This window comes from Salvia splendens, chromosome 11 (genome assembly GCF_004379255.2).
Source record: "Salvia splendens isolate huo1 chromosome 11, SspV2, whole genome shotgun sequence".
NCBI lineage: Eukaryota > Viridiplantae > Streptophyta > Magnoliopsida > Lamiales > Lamiaceae > Salvia > Salvia splendens.
Genome location: NC_056042.1, coordinates 30553799 through 30568969, shown reverse-complemented (window position 1 = coordinate 30568969; position 15171 = coordinate 30553799). Strand labels below are relative to the sequence as shown.

General features: G+C 37.3%; 3 protein-coding genes across 4 annotated transcripts; 1 reads left to right on the top strand and 2 right to left on the bottom strand.

Moving 5' to 3' along the window:
- Positions 1-2032: 2032 nt before the first annotated feature.
- Positions 2033-2833, bottom strand: LOC121754767 (agglutinin-2-like). The gene has a single exon (XM_042150077.1). The coding sequence runs from the start codon at positions 2831-2833 to the stop codon at positions 2033-2035; it is 801 nt and encodes a 266-aa protein (XP_042006011.1).
- A 5225-nt stretch (positions 2834-8058) lies between these two features.
- LOC121755172 (probable galactinol--sucrose galactosyltransferase 1) lies at positions 8059-9081 on the bottom strand. Of its 2 annotated transcripts, XR_006040648.1 has the most exons (4): positions 9063-9072; positions 8769-8984; positions 8300-8669; positions 8059-8212 (listed from the first exon to the last, which is right to left on the bottom strand). XR_006040648.1 is itself a non-coding variant. In XM_042150461.1 (3 exons), the coding sequence occupies exons 1-2, from the start codon at positions 8903-8905 to the stop codon at positions 8375-8377; spliced, it is 432 nt and encodes a 143-aa protein (XP_042006395.1). In that variant the 5' UTR covers positions 8906-9081; the 3' UTR covers positions 8059-8212; positions 8300-8374. The 2 variants fall into 2 exon arrangements, 1 of the variants encoding a protein (XP_042006395.1); XM_042150461.1 differs by having other exon boundaries at positions 8769-9081.
- Positions 9082-13743: 4662 nt separating this feature from the next.
- Positions 13744-14526, top strand: LOC121754766 (lectin CPL-like). Its single transcript, XM_042150076.1, has one exon. It carries the CDS (start codon positions 13744-13746, stop codon positions 14524-14526), a length of 783 nt encoding a protein of 260 aa, XP_042006010.1.
- Positions 14527-15171: the final 645 nt, after the last annotated feature.

Sequence of the window (15171 nt, the reverse complement as noted above, 5' to 3'; positions counted from 1 at the left end):
CATTCCACGAGCTTTCTGTAGAGAGCTCCGGGCAGGATTCCATTTTGGAATGCCGAAATGACAAGTAGATCATTGAGATTATCTACTTGTAGGCATTCCTTATGGAATCTCGTCAGGAAGTCGCTGATCTTTTCGTCGCGACCTTGACGTATAGAAAGCAGCTGAGCCGAAGTGCTTCGGGCTTCCGCTTTCTGAAAGAACCTCCTGTGGAAAGCATCCATTAGATCTCGGTAGGATCTAATGCTGCCTTGAGGAAGGCTGTCGAACCACCTTCTGGCGTTCCCGATGAGCAGCTCGGGGAACAGCTTGCACATATGGACCTCATTGAGACCTTGGTTCGCCATATTATGCTGATAGCGTCCCAGGAAGTCATGAGGATCCACGAGTCCGTCATAGGTTATCGACGGAGTTCGGTAGTTCTGTGGAAGGGGAGTTCGGGTGATATCGTCCGAGAACGGAGTCTTCAATGCTCCGTACATAGCGAACCCGACATCTCTTCGGTATGGAGGAGATGGAGATCTCCTGTGATTCCGGTACCGAGGAGGAACAGGAATGTGTCGGGGTTGAGGATTCTTCTTCCTGGAAGACACGGTACTACTGCGGTAGTGACTTTCATGTCTGGACGAGGAAGGAGAATCTACCGTTTTCATCTTCGGCTGTTGGCTCTTTTGCAGGAAGGCTAAGAACTCATCCTGCTTCTCAGCCAAGAACAGCTTGACAGCCTCATTCAAATCAGGCTGCTGGGAAGACTCGGTGGGACGATTTTTGGAGCGGCTTGTTCCTTCGCCATGAGAACTGGTGGTGGATTTATCCCTAGGCTGTTTTCCAGACCTGTGGGGTGGATTGGCTTCCTCCTGGTTCTCACGGGCGGGAAAACGGGTACTCTGCGATCTGGTATGCATTTTTTGGGTGGAAAAAATGGATCAAAAATTCGCTTTATCACAAATTTTGTTCTCTGGTTCCCACAGACGGCGCCAGTGATGATTCCGCGAATTTCTGATGTTAGTAAATGCAGGAAAATACAGATCACGACACAGAGAATTTTACGTGGTTCGATTTACTGAGGTAAATCTACGTCCACGGGGAGAAATGGGGGCAGGTTTGTATTGCTTGATCTGCGAATTACAGCTTACAACACAGACTTGCTATATGACTTTTTCTCTAGAGAGCTTCTAACCCTTGTCTATCTGATCTTAGTTCTATTTATACATTGAACTAAGATCGTGGCTTACATCATCACTCTAGGTCGTGGAGGTCGTGTAGGTCATGGCCTAAGATCGTGGCCTGAGTTGACGCCACGTGGTAGTGGGTATGTTGGAAGTCGTGGAAATCCTGCATGGGTCCACTTACTCCTTGTTCGGTCGAAAACTGAGACCGAACTGCTTTGGTTGCCGATCTGAGAGTAGAGCTTGATGCCGACCTAAGAGCAGAGCTTGATTGGTTGGCTTTTGCCGAGCTGTAGGCTGAGGCCGAACTCTTACTGAGACCGAACTGCTTTGGTTGCCGATCTGAGAGCTTGGTGCCGACTTGAGAGCAGAGCTTGATTGGTTGGCTTTTACCGAGCTGTAGGCTGAGGCCGAACTCTTTGGTAATGCCGAACTCATACTCTTCCTTGGGCTTTGGGCTGATGGGCCGTCACTGCTGTTGGGCTTGTTTAGTCCGTACCCCATCAGTAACATTCCCACTCATTGTACGCACCCATATTTTGAAAGAGTTAAACTATCATTCGACTTTTGTATTGGAATTTTATGCAATACGTGTCATGCGTTTTTGCTAATAAGCCGAAGCCTAATGAGTGTACTCGATGACCACGGCATGTATGAATAATACAACCATCGAAGATATACTACTATTATTGGTAACATAGTCATGCACATTTCTTAATGACATCAGCATTTTACAAATACATTACGAAACAAATAAAATTTTATGAAAAGAAACACATTACATTTTATATCATTCCTGACTTATTTAGAGCATACTCCATCTCTATAGTCCTTATTTGCGACACAAACTAAAATAGGAAAAGATCTCAGTTGTGCTTCTTGCGCCCCATGGTGGAAGTGAAAGACCAAGAGATGAGGTCGTGAATGGCGGATAATCCTCCTGTGGCGCCGGAGATTCCGACCTGAACCTGCTCAGGAAGAAACGAGCTCAAATCATACACATAGCTCACCTCAAAAGCCTTTCCACCGGCGCTGCCACGAACGCTAATCAAATTGGTGGCTGCATCGTAGTTGATGGTGGCAGTCACCGCCTGACCGACGATCGCGTCGTCGACCGCGGTAGTGTTGCTGGATACCTGAGACTGGATGTCGATCCCCACGTGGCGATAGTTTGGATCGAAATCTTCATTGATGAAGATGTCGAATTCCACTGCGAAAACCAAGGGGTTTTTGCCGGATTGATCAAAGACTCCGAAGCTGCCACCGGGCTCGTTGACGGTGGAGTTGGGGGCCGTGATGAAGAAGACTAGGCCGTCGGCCGGTGGGTACTCGTAGTTGGTGTTGGGTGTGATGATGAATTTCACGGTGGATTCGAAGCTGGCTTTCCCGCGTCTCCCCCAAAATGGGACTGGCTTGGTGTACAAGACTCGGCCGACACTGAGTTCCACTGCGTTGCCGGAATAGTCGGTTTTGGTTAAGCGGAGGTAAGAGTCTTGGGATGGGAAATTGGCGTCGCCTTGTAAGGTCACGCCAGATGGTTGGACACCGTGGAAATCGTACGAGAAGGAGACCGTCTCTTTGGGGGGCGGACGCTTCGCGGTTGCCACGGTGAGGATTATGGCTGTGGCGGAGAGAAGAGAAATTAGGGTTTGGAGGGAAGTAGCCATTGCTTTTAATTAGGGTTTTGCTTTGAGCGTGGTGATGTATTGCGGTGTGTGGTGGATCCTATTTATAGATGGTTTTGGTCATGAATGAAAGTCAACAATGATAAAATATATAGTTACTTACTTCTTAGATCAAGTTTGAGGTGATGAACCTCGAGATCTGTATAACCTAGTGGGTGTATTATATAGTTACTCGATTGTGTTTGGTTCGATTTAAGGATTCTGTTGTTTCCGCAAGTTTGGGTAGGCTTCTGACATGAAACCTATCGGTACAAAATTAGTCTTACCAAAAGAAGGTTTCCTCCACTCAACTTACAATTATTTTGTTTTGTTTTATTATTTTTGTACAAATATTATATTCATTATGTTCTAGATAATTTCGTCGATTATAATAGATAGAGTATGGACCATGGGAGGAGACACTTTAAGGAGTATGAGGGGCAAATGCTCACCCTCAATATATTTTATTTATACCATTTTGTTCTGCAATTTGTTTTCGAATTTTCAATTTCTTCCATAAGTGCACGTCCCATTTTAAACTCTAACTCCCTCCGACCCATAATAGATTTCATATTTGGGCAATGACATTGGAGTTTAGGAGATATTGTTTTGTATTTTACATAGTGAGAGAAAATATACTTTTATATATTGATGTGAGAGACAACTTGTTTCTATGAAAGGAAATGTTAACTAAAAAGAAAAGTGTGATGACATTTACTCTGAGACAGATGAAATACTATGTTTGCCTCTTCTAAATTGATTCATGCTCTGCCACTGGTATCGACTATAAAAGTCATAGGTTTACACATATTTTTAACATAGTTATCTAATAATACAAATCCTTAATATAGTTTGCGGAAGGACCCTGGCCTGGTAATGCCACCCACAGACAATCTCATTTTTTCTTGCTCTTTGTATTTTATGCGCTTATTTTTCTAACAATGTGATCTGTAGTATTTTGTTATTTTTATGAACACTTATCGCATGTGTTGCTTTTATAAGAGCATCCACAATAGTGCCTAGCGCACCGCCTAGCCGAGCGCCGGCGCTAGGCGGTGCGCTAGGCTATCTATTGCAACCGCCTAGCGGATTTCGCGATAAAAAACAGCCTAGCGCTCGGCGGTTCCGCGGCGCTAGGCGGTGCGCTAGGCGATCCGCTAGGCGCTATTGCAGCGTCCGGATCGCCTAACGCACCGCCTAGGGCGAATTTTTTTTTTTTTTCCGAAACACTATATATACGCGACTTGCTTGTCATTTTCATTCGCACCCCTTGTATTAACGAGTACTCTCTCTATCTAAATTTCTATACAAGATCAACAACGGTAAATGGATCTCAACAACGAGCCTACTTCAGGGAGTAGCGCGTCTCAAACTCCCCCGAATCAGGGTTGCGGTCTCCCGATTTTCGGGCTTGTACACCAACGCCCTCCGCATGATGAGCAGTGGGCAAACTGAGGACGACTGCAGGAGGATAGCGGAGAAAGCCTTCCCCCTGAAGGGGGTGTACAAGGACTTCACCTACTGGAACTGCTATCTTGTGCTGAACGACTCCGAGAAGTTCCGAGTAGGTGTCGACTCTAGCTGGCCGAAGAAGCAACGGCTGAACTATTCTGGTGATTTCAGCGGCAGTAGCGGTGGTTCCCACGACCTCCCTGAGACGGCCCAGGAGGTCCCGACCCCTCGTTCGTTTGCTCGTCGTACTGGCCCGGTTGGGCACAGGCGGGCTCAACGGGAGGCGAGGGGGGTCGCCGGGGGTTCACAGGAGGTCCAGTCAGCATCCCCCCTTGGCCAATCCACAGCGGATCTCAAATTCTTCGCGCGTCAACAAACGCGCGCTCAGATGGTCAAGACGATGGCCGAATGGCGGGCAGCGGTGGACCCCGTGGAGAAGAGTTTGCTTCAAACATTGCTCCTGAGCATGCAGGAGGATTTGGAGGCGGCACGGAGGGAAGCTGCCAGGAGTAGAGGCGACGGCGACGGAGGCGAAGGCGATGGTGGCGACAGCGACGGAGGAGATGACGACGACGACGAGGAGTGAATTATTGTACTTTTTTTAATTATTGTACTTTTTTTTAATTATTGTAATATTTTTAAATTATTGTACTTTTTAAATTTTTAATAGTATTATTAATGTTTCTCGTATATGTCTCGTAAATTAAATTCCGTATATTGTGTGATTGTTAATTATGTCATTTTATATAATTGTTATTACTGATGTGGCTATTGATGTGGCTGGGCTATTTATGATGTGGCTAGGCTATGGCTGGGCTATTTATGATGTGGCAGGAGGATTTTTAGTGCTGATGATGTGGCAGTGGCTAGGCAATGGCTGGGCTATTGCTGGGCTATTCCTATTGTGGATGGCCTAAATTTTGGTGAGTCTTCCTCTACTATGGCTATAATTCTACTCGGATTTACAACCCGGGCCAACAAGCACAGATTGTTGAGATAACAGAGAAGATCGCAAATTTCAAGACAAGAACGTGGTATAATGTGATACATGGCCATAATGACCGGTAAATTAGGAAGATGCTTCTGCATTGCTCTTTCTTAAAGTCGAAATAAAAGATTGTTCACACCATCTCACTTTATCAAAATCTTAGTGTTAATTAATTTAGGTCTCATCCAAATCTAGCTAGCTAATTTTTAAAAGTTTGACTTTCTTAAATTGTTATTTTCACTTTTTTATTAGAGTAGAGTAGTGAGTGTCACTCCATAAATTCGGCGTGGGCGGCAGAAATAATAATTAGGGTGATATTCTTAGTTAGTCCTTACTCCTTACGGGTTGATTTTACAAATAATTATCAAATTGATTTCTAAATTTGATTTATTTCAAAATACATATTAAACTTTATATTTATATTATTTTTAGTTTTATTCAATTTGCATAATTACTTTATTCTATATAACAATTCAAATGTTACATAATATTTTTTCTACTTATATTAATTTTATAAACTGTTTACAATTCTTTCTATATTAATTTGACATAATTTCCTTTTAAAATAGAGAGGATGGATCATGACAGAATTCTTTTTAAAGTCAGAACACAAAACTATATTATTTCGCAAATACATAGATACCAGTTGAAATCACAAAATATATGTAGTTTTTTACTCAATATCAGTTCGCCGAATCTTAAATATCAATTTCGGACTCAATATCAGTAACTGTTTTTTTGGTGATGTCCACTGATATCAGAAAACTAATATGATTTTCAATTCTCAAAATTCTCATTTTTTAAAATTTTCACTATAACCACTCACTGGTTTTGATTCTTATTTGTGGCCAACACATTTAATAAGTTTATCATTTACAGCCAAAAATATTTAATGTGAATTTGCGTATTCGCACCTTTCCCCGTCAAATGAATTGTATAGCCATCACTCCAAAAAAATTACTAACTCTTATATGGATTTCTATTTTATATACTTGCTATAAATTTTATTGTTGGGGAACTGAGGGGAATTGATTCATGCGTCTTTTTAGGGGGAAGAAGGCCGCCTATTGGGCTTATTCCTTGTGATAGTATTACGTTGTTGGAGTATTGGGTTGTCGGGCCCAACTCAGTCTCAAATTTCAATACGCCTATTTAATTCCTTAATACAGTAGTAGTATTTTTTTATGAAATAATTAAGGTGTTCTATATTCTAAAATACTATATTACATTCTTCAATAAAATATAATAGTGTAATATGTTTTGATATTGCATAATCACACATTGATTTAAAATCTCACTTTGACACAATATGAGTTTTAGGAAATGTGAAAGAATATTGGTGAAAAAATAAATACAATATAAATCTCATTCTATACCTCGATTTTATAATGAAATGTGACATTAATAATTTTGTTTAGTGTGTGATTCACTTATCTAATTTGAAAAATAAAGAAATAAATAAGACTTTAATTGTGGATGCTTTGAAATGTCAAATGCAACATTTGGATGGTCGACTATTAAATGCTTCCAGGATCATGTCCCAATACATACATGTACATTATATATTTACCAGAACTTAATTTTCATGCTTTTATTTTGATACTATATAAATAAAATCTATATATATAGAGTGTAATATCATAGATTATTAAATATTACAAATTAAATGACCAAAAAATAAACTTATCTCGAATGTGCGATCTCAAATATTAGCTCATGATTTTATTACCCTCTAGACGAAGGAATAATATATAGAGTAAATGCCTAAATTGGTCCTGAACATATAGTCATTTTACGATTTTGGTCCTAAACATTATCTTTTGGATTTTTTGGTCCTGCACATATGGACATTTGATCATTTTGGTCCTTCGTCAATATTTCCGTTAAAAACTAACGGTCAACATTATCTTTTGGATTTTTTGGTCCTGCACATATGGACATTTGATCATTTTGGTCCTGCACATATGGAATTTTGATCATTTTGGTCCTCCATCAACATTTTCGTTAAAAACTAACGGTCAACGGCCGATTTTTGACTAAAACAATGGGTTGGGTCGGGTCGTGTTTGGGTCGGGTTTGAGTTATACGTTAAGAAAAAAATAATATTTTCTTAAAATCTAAGCATAATATTTTCGTTAAAATCTAAGCATAATATTCTTAAAAAATTAATTAATATTTTTTAATTAATAAAATTAAAGTATAGTATTTTTTAATTAATTTTTTCATGAATTTGAAGAAAATATTATGCTTAGATTTTATTAAAAATAATTTTTTAATTATTTAATTTTATTATATAGATTTAATATTAATATACTTTAATTTTATTATTTTGATTAAAAAATGATTATTTTAATTTGGTAATATTTTATTTTATTGTGTAATATCATGTTTAAATCGTATAATAACATCATGTTTTAGTCGTTATAATATTTTTAATCAACAAAAATAACTAAAAATTAAAGTTTTATAATTTTTTAATTAATAAAAAATAATTATTTTTTTTCTTAACGTGTAACCCAAACCCGACCCAAACACGACCCGACCCGACCCAACCCATTGTTTTAGTCAAAAATCGGCCGTTGACCGTTAGTTTTTAACGAAAATGTTGACGGAGGACCAAAATGATCAAAATTCCATATGTGCAGGACCAAAATGATCAAATATCCATATGTGCAGGACCAAAAAATCCAAAAGATAATTTTGACCATTAGTTTTTAACGAAAATGTTGACGGAGGACCAAAATGATCAAATTTCCATATGTGCAGGACCAAAATGATCAAATGTCCATATGTGCAGGACCAAAAAATCCAAAAGATAATGTTTATGACCAAAATCGTAAAATGGCTATATGTTCAGGACCAATTTTGACCTTTACTCTAATATATAACATACCTTGTTGTTTTGTAGATGAGTGAATGTACCCTTGTGTTTGGAGAGAATCCTAAAAAGGGATGAATGGTTTCAGAGAGTCAAGGAAATTGATGCCAGACATCTAAAACTAAAATCTTGAAAAAGAAGCAAAACATACCTGATTGAATCGTTGATCAATTCAAAAGGATTATCCCCTGAGTTAACAAACACTCCCTCCATTGCTTGTGCAGTCTCAACACTTCAAAAGAGCAACAGAATGGAACAGTATAAATAATGCTCTTTCTTGAGATGAAACCAACCACTTTGGTAGCAGAATTGAATGCAGTCCCTCGTCCAGCACAGCCAGCATGAGCACGTAGAATCTCTGCCCCATTGCAGGAGCTTCTTCTTCTGCCACGCCTAGCACTGAATCCTCCCCTACCTCCAACATAAGCATCTGAGTCTCCATTGGAATCTCACTCGCTGATCTCCCAACTCGCGCTATCCACCAAATCTTGGCTATAAACAAGCACATAAACTTGTAATCCCTATTCATAAAAAACAACAACAAAAGAACAAGAATTTAATCCCAATCATATCCTACAAATGTTGACCATATCTTGAACCTCTGAGATCAAGAAACTCACTCAAGAATCCCAAGATTGATGACATGGCAAGAGCTTGAGGTGGGGGCCTTGGCCCCAACGAAGGCTGCCCCCGAGCTTGCTGGTGAGACGACAACATTGTCTGGCACTCCAGTTAGGACAACCTTGCCTCTCACCATGAGGCAGCCATTCTTAACGACTGGAACTGCTGTGATCGTCGTTTTTCACAGAAGATTCTGCGTTGTTTTTCTCTTCTAACTGCAAGAAAACAAGAAAAACGCCATGAAATGTATACACAATGCATGAAAATAAGTCAATGGGATGTCAAAATGTTACCTAACTTTTGTAACAAACACACAAGATGTAAGAGGAGTGAGAGAGAAAGACCCAAATTTATAGCAAAATCTAGGCATAAGCATCCAAAACATACTTTAAGAATAATACCACAGGCATCGACGACCAATAGAAATTATTTTAAGAGATTGGAATTTGTTGTAATGTGGAAGTGTTGAGATGAAAAAGATTTTTGTTGATGATACCTGGGGCCAGTCCAAGCATGACTGACATGGAGATGAGTCAGCATTTGTAATATCTTTATTTCATATTAATAGAGCATATTTTATAAGCCACATTCAACCTTTCCACAGTTTATGGAGCCAAACCCCAACCCCAAGTGCACACAATTGACTCCATACTTCCCTACTCTCATTTTGAAACAGCCCCATCAACAAAAAAGAAAGCTAGAGTAAAAGTAAATACGAGCTCTCCGAATAAGTTGATTTTACAAGATTCTTTGAAACATGGCATCTTACCATATCAGAAAAAATAAAATAAAATTAGATATGCTATAAAAGCAGTTTGAAACACTCCAAATGGTTATATATATGTCCCATGTTATTCTTTGTGAAACATTTAATCACAAGGTATTTAATTACCTACTGGCCTGTTATGGTTTTGGGATTCTGAAAGCTACATTTTTATATTTCCTTTGACTAAATTTTTGTGAAGTCGTCGTATCATTATAAATTATAGTCAAAATTTTATGGTAATATAGTATTTTCTTTTTCTAGTATTATATTTTTGCTATGATCATATATACGACCAAAAAATAATTTCTAGATTTGGAAATTTTTGCTATGATCATATATACGACCAAAAAATAATTTCTAAATTTGGAAATTTTACGATGATAATCTAATTCAACATACAATGTTTATGCAATTTGAACTTGAACAAATCTACTAGCAAAACATGCATGGAATTTTCACCCCATGAGTTCATCTAATAGCTGGTTCTACCTAAGAGCAAATCTAGACCCCATTTGTGATTAATAATTTTACTGTATATATTTAATTTTGGGCTAAAATTGTTTAAAAAATCACCAACTTTCACCTAAATTTTGATTATAGATATATTTAAACCAATATTTTTTGGTTCCGATAGAATTGCGTATCATGAACTTTCTTCCTTGCAAACAAAAAAAAACTGATGTGAATTTGAATGCTATAACGAAAAAAAAGTCACATTAACGTCATTTTTATTGGTGACATATATACAAAAAACATGTCTTCTAATTTTAGTATAATGACAAATAAACTATTGGTTCCGTGGGGTCATAAATCATAATCGGAAAATTATAAAGTTGACTAGCCACCAAATTAGGATTTGGTAGATGTGGTCATTAATCACATGCTTAACTCTAATTATTATTGTTATTGCGTCAATTGTTAGTTCTGACTTAAAGTCCAGTCATTAATGCATCGCTCGTGGGCAATGATGTCTCTGTGATGAACTTTGATAAAATCAATGTATTTTAAAATTATTGGATGAGCTTTGAAATACCAAATAATGGAGTATAGTTAATTTGGTGGAATTATTTTAATACTAGCTACTTCATTTTATTAATTTGCTGAAAGTTAAAACAATATGTAATATTTGTAAGAGTTAAATATAACTTCTCAGGACAAAATACGTGTTTATTGGTATACAAATATGGTCTATTTCTGAAAAATAAATAAACTTTGGGTTAGAAAGTGATATTATAACTGTTTTTCTGCGTAGATATTATGTTAGTTAATGGAAGTAATAGTTTAGTGTCTCATTTTATATGCCTCACCTAATCTACTTGGTAGTGTTGGTCTTTCCTACCTACTTATTTCTCATATGCAAATATATTTGAATGAAATATTTTTTTATAATTGATATGTTTCCTTATTTACTTGGAGAAGTTATCACAAATTCACAATGACACCATAAATAGCACTACTGTCGTTGGAATGCCATACAATTCGCAAACTTTTACTTTTTGGACACTCATGTAAATTAATTCGCAAAATTTTACTTTTTGGACCCTCATGTAAATTCCAAATCACCAAAGTGACACGTTAATGTTTTTGTTTTTTGTTTTTTATATTTACGTGAGGACCATCAATTAATAATGGGGTCCCAAGAACTATCAAGACATACCACATTTTATTTGTGCATGGAATTTATTAAAAATAATACCTAGTTGACGCATTTTATAAAAGAGCAGTCTATACTTCTTCTCGTTTGTTAGGTACGAGACATTGTTAATTTGTTACTCACCCGGATTCTACTAAGTACCTTTTATGTAATATTATTGTTACTCCAATACGAAAATACTCTCACAATTAATTTGGCATCATTGAAGAATGACATACTATAGAATTTCTTAAAAAATCAACAATAGGCCACATTTCCGCCATTGAACTTGGTACATGCATATCCTTACAATAAGAATGTGAGACCACTTTTCAATCATTAGTCATTGTCTAACTTGTCGTAACATATATATATATATAGTTGTGATCAATGTCGAACTAATTTTAAAGACCGAACTAGAGACCAAATCTGGGCCATTAGATCTAGTTTTTTTTTTATGAGATGTGTTGTTGTGCAAATTTTTCGGTCTTCATTACAAGCTCATTTTACTTCATTGTATCGGTTTATTACTTCATTCCGTACATAATACCTTGAAACTACAACATGTTTTTACTTTCTTCCAGTAGGTTTTGAAATGATTCAACATATGTTTCATTTGAATTCATTGACCTGAGTTATAACTTTATTTACATTAAAAAATGCAATTTATTCAAGTGCGTTTATTACTTCATTCAGAAATGTTATTACTTCATTGGATAAGGTTTTTATTTCATTCCAGTAGGACTTCAAATGCTTATACACATACTTCATTCCAATAATTTATTACATCATTCCATGTGTTTATTACATCATATCAGCGTTGTGGCGGTGGTGATAGATATTATAGAGAGAAAGAACGGCACGCGACGGCGAAACCGCCTTTACGTACTGGAATGAAGTAATAATCCTACTGGAATGAAGTAAAAACCTACTGGAATGAAGTTAAATCTTTGTAACATGTTAGTATGACTTATTTACCTTCGGATGAATTAAAATAGGCTCGTGATGAAGGCGAAAATAATTGATAAATTTGTGTCTCTCATCCATAAAAAACTAGATCTAAAAACCCTAATTTGGTATGGTTCGGTGGTTCGGTCTTTAAGAGTGGATTTGTGAATAATGAGACTCGTTATATATATATCATGGAGTACTTATTTGTAGTAAATCTAAATAAATTCAGAAATACTAGCATGATGGTACATTCGATGCCCGTGATAATAGTAATAGTACTATATTCAAACATATGTATAAAGAACACGTAAACATTATAGCTAATTACTTTGAAGAACTTCAGAAGCAAATGGATAGTTAGTATTTAATACTACTATAAAATATATAGAAAATCTACACAAGTAAAAAATTGTAAGAAAATTATACTAGTATTAGGTACGATAAATGAACTGCTAAAACAAAATAAGTATGTCGGAACAATTAATACAAATATATATTTAACTTAAATGATATGCAACCAAATTTTAAAATAAGAATGGAGAAAGAGTGGTGCTAAATTACCATGTTATGACTACCGAATATTAGATTAGTAGTAGTAAGTAAATATAATAGGAGTATCAACCGTGGCGGACACAGTAAGGATGATGGGAGGGCTTAAGCCCTTCCCAAAGTGTCTTATTTCTTATGTTTTGTTTGTAATTTTATTGAAATTTTGGAAAATCATCTTCTTCAGCCCTCACAAATTCAATGGCTCTGAAGGTAAAATTGTTCGCAGTTGAGTTATTGGAGGGGCTGAATCTGATATTTTAAAACTACAGAACAAAGCAACAATGGCTGTTGACGGTTTAGGAAAGAAGAAGACAGTGAACAATTATTAGAACACTATTTAATAATATAAAATAGTAAAATATTATTGTATCTAAAATGTAGGAGGCGTGGCGTGGCCTTTCTAATAATTATAAAGATTATCACTTTTAATTTTTAGTTCATTCCTTAGTCTATTTTTTTCTATTGGTAATTTCAGTTTTCTTTTTAATTTATCTTTTCAATTTTACTATTATAATATTTTGTTTCATAATTGTTTTATTAGGAAAAATTGGTAATAAAAATATGCGAAAATTGGAAATTTTCATAATAGTTATTAGTAATGCACAAATGAGAACATGCTGAATTTAGCTCACTACTTCAGCAAAACATTTAAAAAATTCACACTCCGATATATTGTGATTTTTATGTAATATATTGTAATTTTTATACTATATAAAATATATACGTATAAATAGAGCCCCTTCTAATAATATTTTCTGTGTCCGCCACTGAGTATTAAAGATGTGTAGATTGCGAGAGTTTATAACGTTGGTGTACAGGAGGAGTATATAACTTAATGGATGAGAGGGGAGAAATTGAAAAAAAGCGATAACCAATAGTAGAACAAAAACTCACCACAAATAAAAAACTAAATTTGTTAAAGTTGAATCGAAATTTAAAGAAATTGTATTATTTTTGTGGACGTGCCTCAAGTGACCCTTGCACTACTACTATAAATACCATAAGCCATTCACCACATCAAACACAAAACACTCTCACAACATACATCGATATCTCAGTCAATAATACATAAGCCATGGCCTTCTTGAAAACCCTAAAGCCTCTGCTTTCTGCACCAGCCATAGCCCTGTTCGTCATTCTGGCAATGACTAACAAGGCCTACTCAACTTCCTTCACGTACGACTTCTACGGCTCCCAACCCACATCCCTAACCTACCAAGGCGACGCCTTCTTCCCACCGGACTCAACCTTCCTCCGTCTGACAAAGACCGACGCCTCGGGGATCCCGCAAACTGGCACTATCGGCCGAGCCCTCTACACGAAACCGATACTGTTCCGCACACAAGGGGCAGTAGCGTCATTTGAGACGACCATAAACTTTCAGATCACCTCAAGGTCGGGCGACAACAACCCGGCCGACGGGCTCGTGTTCTTCATAGCCCCCGTGGGGTCCACCTCCCCCTCTGGCGGCGGCGGGGGCAACTTCGGCGTGTACAACACTTCGGGGTTGGCTCCCAACGTGTTCGCCGTGGAATTCGACGTGTACGTGAACTCGGAGTGGGACCCGAACTTCCGCCACATCGGGATCGACCTCGGCTCGAGGACTTCTAGCAATGTGACGTCGTTTGAGGGCACCAACGGGCAGTATGTGTCTGCCAGCATAAACTACGAGGCCGCGACTAAAGAGATCACCGTCTACGCCACCGCAGCAGCGGGCAATTTCGAGGTCAGCTTGGTGTCCGACTTGGGTGCTTTGCTGCCCGAGCAAGTTCAAGTGGGGCTCGCTGCCGCGAGCGGGCTGCACGTCGCCGTCCACGACGTCGTTTCGTGGTATTTCAGCTCCACCCTCGTCCGTTAGTGACGTGACGCAGCAGCAAATTGTAATTGTGTGATTTCGTGTATCGTTTATGTATAATATGTGTGTGACATAAATAAGGGCTCGAGGTCGAACTTATAAGTCCGATGTTCGGGATGGAAATGAAATTTCTTAAAGATATATTTAATTCCACTAGTGTTCTTTTTTTTTACATATTACGATCTTAGATTTAGAATTAGTGTACAATAGAGAAAATGAATTTCATTTGCATATAATAGAATCAACAGAAATAAAATGGGAACCTCATGCCAAAAACATAAATTGAACATTTTTACACTGATTGATGGACATTTAATAAATAATAAGTAAACTTTTACATCTTAATAAAATACGGAGTAATAAACACTGGTAGTGATTTATTAACTAAAACTAAAATTGAGAAACTAAAAGATAATGCTATTATAAGATAAAGATCAACGGAATTATTAAGAAGGGATTAAATTTGATTTCAATTAAAATTGAAAAGAAAAAGAATCTAAGTGAAACTAGTGCGAAAGTTGAATAGCAAATTGAATTGACAAATATACAGAGATCTTGTTGCTCGCAATACTACTATGACTCAATCAAGTCGTATTTTCTCGAGAAGGCTAAATGGGGGGTTGTAACTAATCTACATTAGACATGATA